General features: G+C 36.6%; 1 protein-coding gene across 1 annotated transcript in view; it reads left to right on the top strand.

Annotated features, from left to right (window-relative positions):
• CSMD1 (CUB and Sushi multiple domains 1) overlaps positions 1-13273 on the top strand; it is a 2654573-nt gene that overhangs the window by 2596108 nt on the left and 45192 nt on the right. Inside the window, exons 56-57 of the mRNA XM_069065406.1 lie at positions 1599-1772; positions 5517-5699. Of these exons, the coding sequence (XP_068921507.1) occupies positions 1599-1772; positions 5517-5699 (357 nt within the window). The remainder of the gene's footprint in view (positions 1-1598; positions 1773-5516; positions 5700-13273) is intronic.

Here is a 13273-nt window from a genome sequence, read left to right as displayed (position 1 = left end):
AAGATAACTTCCCCAAAATGTGTCACTTATTCTCAGATGGCACAAGCTAAATCTATGTACTACAAACTAGTAGGAACAATCTTGGATAGAAATTAGGAAATCCACATATATCCAATATGTCAGTATATCACTATGTTCCTGGCTTTATAGCCTCTGACACATGAATACTTAGGGAATTTTCCTCAGAAAGGTGGATTTTTTTTCTCTTTCAAAAGACTTTCGAAGTTCTACTAAAGCTTTTTAAATGATTCTATTAGTTTCTTTCATGAAGCTAATGAGTTCTAAATCCCTAGAAAGGAACATTTTAACTGGCTCTCATTTTCTAGGGTAACTAGTCCCTACCAACTTACTACCATTAACAATCCAAATTACTACGAATGAATGAATGTGAAGACCTCAAAGGAGCATTTTGTGCACACGTGTACTGCTTCTCTGCTGCATTTCAGTAGAGATAAATTACTGATGACTTTTTTTCTCCTTTGCTTTACCTAGAAATGGTTACTTGTTAACCATTTCACTTATTCTTATCTAATTAGTTTCTCTTTAAAACTTTTCCCAGATAAAATCCTTTTAACCCTTCCTCCTCACAGGTAGTAATGAGCAACAATATAAAGCAGGGTAAAAGATTATGTGACTTAGAGGATGCCTAATGGTTTTTAGCCTTGAAATCTAACTGTCTCATCTCCCACCTGGGTAACTAGTGACCAAATTAATTTCCTTAGTTTTTAGTTCAGTGGTCTCTGCAAAATTAGTTGCATCTTAGTCAAGTTGGTAGTAAATAAATAACTATAGGATAAACTTGTGGCCATTGTCAACACAAATTTGGTATCTCATTAGAAAGAAAGAAAGAGATACTCATTTCTCATGGTGATAGGCCAGCTTCCAATTTTTTTGTTCTTTGGACCATGACTCCTGAGTACATTGTGGCTTTAGTTTTTGAGTATCATATATGGAGTAGGATATACTGTTTTGATCTATATTCACCTTATCTGAAGGTAAAATAGCCATGTAGACTATGACTTGGTTCTTTCTAGAAGATTGTAGTCAGGGAAAAAATCTGATACAAAATTGAACAACTTTTTGTACCTCAGAAGAAAAAAAAAATGTCTTCTTAACAGTTAAGAATTGGTCTGTATAGTATGTTCCAAATGTTAAACCTTAAAACTGTACTAAGAATTTGGGAACACTTTGCATAGTGGTCCTAAAACTAAGCCTCCCAACTTTGATAAAGGTGAAAGGAAATCTCTTATTTTTAGATAATACAGTATTTCTCGATCAAATCCTAAAAATTATTCCCTAATAAGTAACATAAGAATGAAGAGAAAATAAATTAATTTGTGCTTCACTTGTCACTGAATAATATTCATCCCAGAATCCCAATGACAGTATCTTTATATGCAAAGTGAAATCTAGGAGAGGGTGGAACCTTCAGTGGATCTGTATTGCTAATTTAGAAGGAACTGTAAGGGAATGCCAGCATTTTTTTTCAGTATTCTCCATTAACATATCACGAATCCTTTCCCCCCAGTTATTTAAACAACATATATAGGTGTTAAAAGGAGTGATGGAATTAGATTTTCTCTTTCCCCCCCTCGTAGCTATTTCATGTGGACATCCTGGTGTTCCTGCCAATGCTATCCTTACAGGAGAACAATTTACCTATGGATCTATAATTCATTATTCTTGCACTGTGAGCCGAACTCTCATAGGAAATGCTACCAGAGTCTGCCAAGAAGACAGTCACTGGAGTGGAACCCTTCCCCACTGTTCAGGTAGAAGTATACTATACTCATTTCACAGAATCACAAAATATCTAAGTTGGAAGGCACTTGATCAAGTCAAACCAACAAGCGTTTATTAAGTGTTTATTATGTGCCAGGGACTGTACTAAATGCTAGAACTAGCCATCTCAACCCACCCATATGAGAAAAAAATTCTTTCTGTAACATGTCTACAATGTGACCATTTGGCTGACCTCTGCTGAAAGACCTCTATGAAGGGGAGCCCTCCTAAGGCAGCCTATTCTACTTTCAGACAGCTCTAATTTAGTGGTAGCTTTTCCTTACTCTAAGCCTAAATTTTCTTTTTTTGGAACTCTCTACCCATTGTTCCTTCTTCTCTCTCTTAGGGTCAAGTCTAACTTGAATAGAACTGTAATCCTTGTGTCAGAGCCACCCATAGCAGAAAAAATTCAGGTTAATTTTTCAGGTTTCTCACTTCCCTAACCCACCCCACCCCCTCAAAAAAAAACAAGCAACTTGAGTAAATTTTTTAACTGGATAGCCAGGAAATAGTCACTGACTCCAGATTTATAAGCCTACTGACTATACTAAATCAAATGAAGTTTTGTTAAAAGTGCAAGAGCCAAAGAATTAGTTGTACTCAGTGAATTATAATACTATTCCCACAAAATCTCACATTGAATAAATATAATTTCTAACACATAATTTTAGTCATGAGAGTTTCTCTCAAACTGAAATTTCTTCTCTGGTAAATTGAAGATATTTTCTGCTCCTAGCTAAAATTTTATCTGTCAGTCTGCTTGTATGTGTCCACTGTGCATCCATTCATAGATACTTGTTAGAAAATTGTAAGGTGATTCTATCTCTTACAGACATGCTTGAAATTTGTGTGGCTGAACATAAGGGGTCATTTTGTTAAGGAGGGAAAAACATTTTATTGCAATTTAAATGATAAGTCATTGATAACGTTTTTTTTCTGTGAAGTATGACAGCAAGAAGTAACAGTTGGTATATGGAGAAATAAGTCTCTATGGGGAAAGGGGTTTATGTTTATTTTGAGGGAGTTTTCCTTATTTTTATTATTTATTTTTAATATTTTTTAAAATTTTGAATACCAAATTCTCTTTCTCCCTTCAGCCACTCCCATGACTAATGAAAAAGAAAGCAATTTTCTTGTTTATCCTTCTGTCTCTCTGTCTCACTTATATTGTCTCTCCATAAAGTCCATTACTTCTGACTACTGCCTTCTTTTGTCTACCTTCCCTTGTATTACTCTCTCCTTTTCTTATCACCTTCCCCTCCTAGTTCCCTGTTGGTTAAGTTAGATTTCTATGCCTAATTGAGTGTGTGTGTGTACATACGAATACACACATACACGCACACATACACACACATTCTTCTATTTTTGAAGCAAGGACAGTAGACTTTCCAAACAGCACCTGTGACAGGGAAAAGTCTTTCATAATACCTTTCTGAACAGTTGTTGGACCCTCTTACCATCTCTGGTCTGAGAGCTCCTGAAACTGCTACTTCTGTCACAGTCACTTTGAAGACCTACCCCTCATGCTACTGCTGGGTGTACTCTGAGCCAATCCCTATCTCAGTGTCTGAAGACCTCCTAAATTATCTTAGATTGGAAAAATATTTCACCCTGACCATTTGTTGTCTCTGCTGCTCTAGAATTCAGTTTGAGGCATTACTACAAAATTGTTTGGAGGGGAATGCTGGGAGAGTTCAGCTGGCATGCTCCCTCTCTCAAAATTGACCTCCCACCCCCTACTTCCTTAAAGTTCCATCCCTGGAGTTCTTCCTTGGACCTTAAATTCAAGTATAATGGTTAATCATCCTTATGCCTTTTCCCCTTGGATATTACTGATAGATTTTTTTTTTCACCCAAAGAAATATACTTCACCTGATCAGAGACTAAAGATCCCTTATCTCATCTCTTTGAACATTTCTATAGAAATGTTATTCTATCATTCAGCATGATCAACTATTCAAACTAGTTATCAGCTTTCTAGGCTGCTTCTATGCTTCCTAAAGTAGCTTTAGATGTGAACAGGGAAAGAAGATTCTGCAACAAGCTGCTTAAAATAACCATGCAAGTGTAATCCAGTCCTAAAGCCAGTTGGTATGAAATGATCTCCTTATTGATCAACAAGGATCAGGGCAGAATTGTGAAGAGTGAAAGAGCTCAACTTTGTTTTGTTCTTGTCTTTGAGGGTTTTTTGGAGTCTCTTTGAGTTAAAATCTCTCTAGTCTCTGTATTTGGGGAGCTTCTGGCTTCCAGCTTTGAGAAGAAAATGGAATATGCTAAACTTATTTCAGGTTGCTGAAGGAAAAGACTCTAGAAAGAAGCCAAAATGAGAGGTACTGACAGTCTATCTCTATCTCCAGCTTGCTATGCTAGAGACTTTGGGGAATTCCTTCTTGGGTGAGATCTAGGGCCATCTCTCTTGGTTGAGCACAGTTATCTCACTCCCAATAGGAGAGCTGTTTCACTCTTTGTTGTCTGGTATATATTCTGATATGTACACTTTCTCTTACTTCTATTTTTCTACTGATTTGGATAAATGGGTTTCATAGCTAAGTACTATGCATGTCCTTTGTGGAATTGGTGTTTGGTGGAAAGGGGGTCAAGCCTTGGATAAAAAACTCAAGGTCCTCTTCTCCAATTAGGAACAAAAGTCAGAAGTTAAATTGAATCTAAAAATCCTGTCCTCTGGACCAATAATATTTAAGAGGGCAGATATGTCTATATCTATATGTGTATAGAAATATATATGTGTACATATTGATATAGGTATATCTGCCCTCTCCTTCTTAGAGAAGGATTGGGGTACAATCTTTTCTGCTTCCATTTGAGCCACAAAATGACATCTCTCACCTAGGTATGTGTGTATGGTGGGAGAGGGCAGGAACAGCAAGGAAATGTTTACACTGTCTTAGCAATTTTAAAGGTCTTTTCTATATATACTCCAATGAGCTATGGATTATTTGGGGTAGCCACTTCTGCAGATGTTGTTGATTGTAACAAGGCTGCACTTTTAGTAGGATGCTTTTGGAAGGCAGGAGTGGGGCAAGGAAAATGTTTTTGGCTTTGTTTTCTTAGTAGCCAACCTTCTAGTGATGAGTCTTTCTATACTTGATTAGTATGATCCTCAGACAAAAGACAATCTACCACCAGATCCAAGCCCTGCAAGTTTGGCAAGACCTGTCAGAATTTGTGTTCTGCTGACAGAGACTTCAAAAACCCTGAGTTGATTCTAAGCCATAAGAATGAATCTGAGGAAATTGTAGTGGAGGAAAGACTAAAAATAATAGTAGTTGACAATTATAAGTCATTTAAAGGCTCACAAAATACATTATGTATCATTGCCTTTGATCATGACAATAACTCTGTGAGATAGTTACTACAGATCTTATTACCCCTTATACAGATGAAGAAGCTTAGGTTTGCAGAGATAAATGACTTGCCCATGGTCAAACAGTTTTATGTTAGAAGCCTAATTTCAACACTTGACTCCCTGACTTACCACTGCACCACTTATTGTTATAGTAAGTTTTCAGTTTGGTTTTAAGATGCCTTGTTTCTCAGTTAGTCATTGCTTCAAATCAAAACTGTCTATTTTTAAATGAATTTCATCAGTCCCATTTTATTCTCTTCTTTTGCTACATTTTTCCCTTTCTATTCTACATATAGAGTATAACAATTATTCATTTTAAAAATTATTTCATCAGGAATTTCCTATTTTTGCTGTTTTTGTTCCATAGGAAACAATCCAGGGTTTTGTGATGATCCAGGAACACCAGCTCATGGCTCTAGACTTGGGGAGGAATTCAAGGTTAAAAGTCTTCTCCGTTTCTCCTGTGAAATGGGTTACCAGTTGAGAGGCTCTCCTGAGAGAACATGTTTGCTCAATGGTTCTTGGTCTGGAGTGCAGCCAGTGTGTGAGGGTAAGTAGCCCTTTCAGTAGACCTATACCTCTATGGCTTTGTGATCCTATCTCTTGAGATTTTTACTTGTAACCAGTACGACAGTTTTCAAGTATGTCATCATAAAAATAATTATTCAATTATGGCAATCAGGGGGTTTCTTAAGGTATACAAAGCACAATGTAGAATATGGTGTCTGTCCTCTAGAAGTTAATCATCTTAATTTTTTAAAAAGTCTCCAAAATTTTGGGCGGCTAGGTGGTGCAGTGAGTAAAACACCAGCCCCGTAGTCAGGAGGACCCAAGTGTGGTTCCGGCCTCAGACACTTAACACCCACAAAAAAAACAACAACAACAACAAACTAGCCATGTAACCTTGGGCAAGTTACTTAACCCCAATTGCCCTCCAAAAGGCAAAAAAAAAGTCTCCAACTTTGTGAATGAACTGCTTTTAATTTGACTAAGTATGTGATTACATTGGGGGAGTGGGTGGTGGTAAGTGATAAAGCAGAGGAAATGCAAGCTACTGGAGGAGATAATTACAGACCATTATGCTTTCATCCTAAGAACCAAAGCGAGACATACGACTATTAGCTGTCTTAGATTTTAATTCAGAAAACTTTGACTAAGCTCCTACTATGTGTGAGGCTAGAAATCAGTCAAGTGGTGACCCACGTTTTGCGTAAAAACTTCACTAGGGGGATTATGTTACCACTGAAGGAAGTACATTCTCATACTGAGGAACTATAGTTTTAGGAATTTCCTTTTAACATCCAACCATCTGTTGCTACTAGTTCTGCTCTCTGGGACCAAGGAGGACAAGTTTAATCTCTGTTTCATGCAGCAGCTCAAAATTATTGAGACAACTGTCATGACCTCCCCATAATTAGGCACATTGGGCCTGTGGAGGTGAATTAACTTGCTAAAGGTCACTCCAATCTCATGAATCCACTCCAGTGCCCTTTCCCTTGAATAGTTTTGCCTCTTTGTAGGCCTCTTCCCTATATCATTTGTGCCATGTAGACAGTTACTGAGGAAGGTACTAAGAACTCACTGCTCCTCAGATGATGATTTCCCTTCCTAAGTTTATTTATCAGTATTGACTAGCGTGTGAGCCACAAGCTAATAACTATTACATAGATTACTTCCAACAAAATGAAATCATTAAAATTCTGCCAGTAACCTTCAAGAAGTAAAAGAAGGTTAAGATAGGCATTTACATTTACAATAAAATTGATTCAAAATTATTCAGTGGCATTCTAAATAACAGATAACCAATGAGTGAATAACAATGAAGCATATAAGGTAGGGGGGCAAGGGTGCCCAAATCAGAGAAACTGTTAGGATTTGTAGATTTAAAACTGGAAGGGATTTTGGATGTCATCTAGTCCAACTTCTTCATTTTATAGACAAGGAAATTGAAGCCCAGAGTGGAAAAGCGAATTGCTTAAGTTTATATAGATAAATGAGGTTTGAGCTAAGATTTGAATCTAGGCTCTTTAACTCCACATTGCATATGTTTCCTATTATATCATATTTGATAAAAATCAGATATTTGGGGAACATCCTGAAGAAAAAATGAGAAACAGACTTAGAAAGAGTATAGCTGTAGAAAACTGAAGTTATTATTCTTGAGATACTGAAATGCTCTACAAAACATGTTGAAGAGAGAGAAAAAAATTCACTCATTTTCAAAGAACTGCTAAAATAAAAATCTCCCAGTGGAAAGGCCATTTTTATTTTCTGGCTGAAGGATTTTGAAGCCCAGTTTGAACCTTAATGGAGGTGGATATGTGTTGTCAGTTACACAGTGATCTGAGGTACCAAGGTATATTATTCATTCTAGTTTGAGCTTGGGATATCACTTGCTATATTAGGAGATCCCCAAATAATTTAGTTTTGCAAATTTAAAAGTTGGCAAGAATTAAAGCCACTATGGATGAGTGATGTGTTCCCATGGAATCTCATTCCTTTAGGATTGTGATAGAATACTGTGAATGCCAGTCTTATAAAGCATCAATATATTCATTCATTTGAATAAGAGAATTTAATTGCATGTCACTCAGTAATCTGCCTTATGTAGTTCATGCAAAGTACTTTTTAAAAATAGCAAGTAGTTTTGCCCCAAATTGAGAAATTTAAAAGGATACTGTAGAACTTTCAAAAGTCTTCACTGGGAATATTAAGACCACCCGCCTAAAGCTCTCTTAACTCCCCCTCTCCACTCCTCAGAATCTCTTATCATAACCTGTGCTCCGTGAGTACTAGAACTGTTTCATTGTGTAGAGTTCCTGGAACATAGTAGGTGTTAAATAAATACTTGCTACCTTCTATTCCTTCCTTCCTTCTCTCGGTCTGACCATTCCTTCTCTAAGGCTCATTCACTGGATTGCCATCCACTTCCTAGATTCTCTGTGTGGCTATGTCTCAGACTCTACCCTGGGTCCTCTTCTCTCTATACTCTCTTTATTGGCCATCTCATCAGCTACTCTGAGTTCATCTATCATCCCTATGTAGATAACTTCCAGATCCAACATTATTCTTTGTCTTGAGCTCAATTCTCAAATTGCCAATTGTCCTTTGAATGTTTCTTGTTGCATATCCTATTGTCATCATTAGTTTTCTAGTCAACTGACTTCATAGCCTTAGAGTTGCCCTTGACTCTTCCTTCTTCTGCACTCCTCACCTTGATAATCCAATCCTAGTTAGTCTTGTTGACTATACCCCTGCAATATCTCTTGCTTTTGTCCATTACTTTCCACTCACACAACTATTACCCTAATTCAGGTTTCCATCACCTTTTATTTGTGCTGTTAATAGTAGCTTCCTACTGTTTCATCCTGCCTTCATCCTTTCCCTTTTCAAATCATTCTTTCAAATGACTGCCAAATGGATATTCCTAAAACACAAGTCTAGCCATTTCACCTGCTTTGCTCAGAAAACTTCAGTGATTCCCAATTGCTATTAATAGAAAATAAAAATACTTCCATTTAACAGTCAAAGCCATTCGCAGTTTACATGCATCTTACCTTTCCAAGCTTATTAGACATCATTCTAATTCACACATGATTTGGCATAGCCAAATTGGCCTCCTTGCTGTTACTTGTTAATAACTTTCCATTCCTTCCATCACTTTTGCAAAGGCTATCTTCCATAATTGGAAAGCATTACTTCTTTCCCCCCACCTTTACCTCATAGAATTACTTGCTTCCTTTAAGATTTAACTGAATTGTCACCTTCTACCTAATTTCCTAATGTGTTACCTTCCTCTTCCTGAGATATTACTTTGTTAATATATTACTGAGTCCATTTAGTACAACCACCACATTTTGCAGATGAGCAAATTGAGACCAAAAGAGTGTAAATGACTTGTTTGTGATTATGTGAGGCATTTTACTATGTGAGGCATTTTGGTAGAGCAGAAAGATCACTGGATTAGAAGGTATAAGGCTGATATTTAAATCTACTATCTGCCACTTAACACATATATGACCACAGGCATTTTACTTACCTTCTTTAAGCCTCAATGCCTTTACTTTTTTTTAATTAATTAATTTTTAGTTTTCAATGTTCATTTCACAAGATTTTGAATTCCCAGTTTTCTCCCCATTTCTCCCTTTCCTCCCACCCCAAGATGGTGTGCATTATGATTAGCCCTTCCCCCACTCGGCCTCCCTTCTATCACGTCCCCCTTCTTATCTCCTTCCCCCTTATTTTCTTGTAGGGAAATATAGATTTCTATACCCCATTGCCTGTATATCTTATTTCCCAGTTTCATGTAAAAACTTCTTTACTTTTAAAATAAGGGGATTAGACTAAATGGCCAGTAAGGTTATTTTTTTCTATAAAGTTACGATATTACAATCCTGTGCAGACACAAAATTTGAGGATTTAAGGGAACTGAGTGGCCACTCTGTCTAAGCCATGGCAAGTGACCTTGAGCACAAGGTCAGACAGGTAGCAAATGGTAGAACCAGGATTCTAAACCAGGTAATAGTAATAGAACCAAAATTCAGAATTCAATTTCTCGAACTCAAAATCCATTTATATTTCTAATACACTCTCTTTCAAGAGGTGTATGCTTTAGTAGGGAAAGTAAAATCTGTTTATAAATAACTAATATAAAGTACAAACTCATTAACTATTTGTTCAATAAATGAATAATGACCATGATAAGCTAAGGAGAACAATGTTTTAGTTGATGATAGAAATATGAAAAATACCTCAAGTAATATATTTCATAAGAGTTCATAGGTTCACAAGATTTCATGGTGAGAAGAACCTGAAAGATAATCTCTTCCAGTCCCTTCATCTTATAATTGAGGAAACTGATTCTGGGAGAGATGAAGGGATTTGCCCAAGGTCACACATGCAATAAGTAAGAGTAAAAATTTGAATCCAGTTTTTCTGACTCCAATCCCCAGTTTTTTTCTTTGAAACCACACTGTGCAACTATTTTTAGCCCAGGATGTCTTTGGCTACAGTTCCCCATGTAGCAGTCATATGCTTTTTTACTGATTATGCCAAGCTAATTTTTTTAGAAACCATTACATGAGAGAACCTAGAATAGATGGAGAGTCAGTCACAGAGGTAGTCATGGGATGTAGACTGATTCAGGAAAGAACACCTAGAATCATAGACTAGTGGTCATCTAGTCTAGCCTTCTCATTTTAAAGATGAGGTGTCTGAGACCCATAGAATTAAAGTGACCTGCCTTTGATCGCGAAGGTAATAAATGGGAGAATAAAGTTTCAATTTCAACTCTGAGAGCAAACATCTGATTCTGTTCTTTTTCCCTCACCCAACCCCCAACACACACACACACACACACACACACACACACACACACACACAGCACAGTTGCAGTATATAATTACCAGGAAAGAGGCAATACCATCACAGTATGACTGTTTTGAGAGTTACCTGAGACAATCAACATAACTGTTGGAGAGAAAAGAAACTGGAGTAATGCCTTGGCTTACTTTTAAGAAGTACTTAACTACTTCTTTCCTACTAAAATAAAGATGGTGGCAAAGGAACATTTTGTTATATACATTTATATGTATGTGTATATATATATATGCATATACAATGGTATGTATGTTCAATGATACTTTTTTGCAAGTATCTCCATCATCTATTTGGAGACAAATGATAATGACTCCCAGCTTTTCCTGCTTTTTTTCTTGGGTTTGTTGAAACATTATTAATTATAGTAGCAGCTATAGTCAGATTTACCAAAAAGAAAAAAAAATGCTGATAGTAACTTTGAGCTCTTCAAAAAAGGGTTGACTATAGTTTCATGTTCTCAGTCAAGTTCATGTTCCTGATGCTATAATAACCTCTATTGAGTCTATCAAGAAAACTGAATCATGATGGAAACTTTTAGAGAATGTACAGTTATTGTTAAAACAAAACAAACCCCACAGTTAATGGGCCACAAGAGAAAAGCTTTTAAAAATGTCCTTTAACATCTGCTAATTTATGTTTCTAATAAACTTTTTTCCTCCACTTAAACCATTTTAACTGTACACTTTTTAATGAGGTAGTCTTTCAATCATAGGCTCATTATCTTCCTTTTACATCCTTATTTATCTCATGAAATTATATAAAAATAACTGCATCATTTGACCTTAATTGCATGGGTTAACTATTAATTACCTAATCCTGTCTCCTTTCAAACAAGTCAAATGTTTAATCAGAAAATGCCTACATTCTTGTGAGCATTAATATGAGTATTTTAAGAGTCTTAAATTAGACAAAAATAGATGCATCCACCATCATCATAAAGTTTGTTATAATACCACATAAATACAAACAGACTTTGGTTTCCTTCTATTTACAACTATTGAATATAAATAATTCTAGACTGCCACTAAAGGTTTCCCTTTTATCATGAAGAGGGAAAACTTCCATTCCTCTTTAATGATATATACCACCTTCTTCTGCTTCCTGGGTCCCCCATGCCATGTTCCTTACCACAGTCCATACTTTTTACCTTGCCCCAGTTATAGAGGATTAGTGTTGGGGCAGTAGTAGTAGTAGATGGGGTAGAAAAGTTTTGTTTGAGGTAGCAAGGAGTAAGAGAGAACTTATATGGTTACTGCTGTTGCCATGCTCTTTCCTTTTTCAGATTGTCCTAGAGCATTTTGTAAGTGCCTTTTATTTATCATCATCACACCTCCACTACCATCTTGTATAGTAGTTTACATTCATGCCACGTTGCCTTCAAATATAATGTTCTGGAAGACTGGCGGGGGTGGGAGAGAATGTGGTTAGATTATATCTTTTTTCCCCTCTTACATTTATTGAATGAATGGTTGGGCGAAAGATGTGATGGACAGCTCGCCAGTTACCTTCTTCTATGCCTGAAAAAGGGAACCAGAGATTATGTCTTGATCTAATATGTTTGAATCAAATGAATATTGATCACAAAGAGTTTCTTTTTTCCAGGCCTCACCTATTAGAACAATAGGAAATTCAGAAGAGAATGGACTCTCTAAGAAAGTAAAAAGAAGCTTAGTATAGTTTGAGACTGGGGTTCATGCTAGAGGAAAGACAGAGAGACTAAAGAATTATTAAGGGCTGGTACAGTAGAAGAGGGCAAAAACTAGGACAGATTTGTTACATCTGGGATTTCACCAGAATGCCAGAATGCCAAAGGGGTTCATGATTGAAAAAAAAAAGGTCAAGAACATCTGGTTAATGGATTCCCTTTCTCCCCTTTTTGTGTGGTTTATTCCTTTAAAACAAATACACTTTCATGTTTAGTATAGAGAGACAAAACCTTTAATACCAATGTATATTATATACACAGTATAAGAGAGCAGAGAACTATAGAAGGTAGATAATGCTCATTTATCAGGAAGTAATGAGGTAAGTGGGGAGGAGGAAGTGAAGAGAGGATTAACAGTCAGGGAATCTGGAAAATTCTATTTGGGCAATTCAATTCTTAAGCAAATCGGTAAACCAGACCTGGCTTTAATTCCTCATGGTTATTTGCAGTTAAAGATGGTAACTTCATTTGCAGTCAGCTGGCCACTGGCATTTGGCATCACCACACCCTCTTCATCCTCTTTCTTCTTTGAGGGCCTCAGAAGTCCCTGGGTTTCCTTGGTCCTGTGTGACTTCCACCTCCTATTATCCTTCAGTTGCTTTCTCTAGCTAGGAAACACTATAGTTTTCATCAATTTGATTGCCAGTAAGGGGCTATACATACATCTGTAACTGTTTTTATGCTCCCAAAGAATGTAATTTCCTTGAGTTCAAAGACTCATTTTTGTTCTAGTGCTTACTACAGTGCCCAGAAGACAGTAGTAACTTAATAAATGCTTGCTGGATTATTAAATAGGAGTTTAAGTATGTTAGAATTTTTCTGATCCAACTAGTTTATTTTACAAAGGAATTAACTTTGACACAGAGAGGTTAAATTACTTGCCCAAATCCATATAATTTAATTGAAAAAGAGCCAGAACTAGAAATAGAATCTCCTATCTCTTCATCTGGTGCCATCCATATATTCTGTTTTGTGGCAATTTTTCTTGGGCGGGGGGGGGGTGACTAAAAAAAACTTCAACCTACCTTTGCAGACTCTTT

Source organism: Petaurus breviceps, unplaced genomic scaffold (genome assembly GCF_028583685.1).
Source record: "Petaurus breviceps papuanus isolate PSGF00001 unplaced genomic scaffold, PetGlider_PUasm1.0 90686, whole genome shotgun sequence".
Lineage (NCBI taxonomy): Eukaryota > Metazoa > Chordata > Mammalia > Diprotodontia > Petauridae > Petaurus > Petaurus breviceps.
The sequence above is the reverse complement of the archived record's forward strand: the minus strand, read 5'-3'. Positions and strand labels throughout refer to the sequence as shown.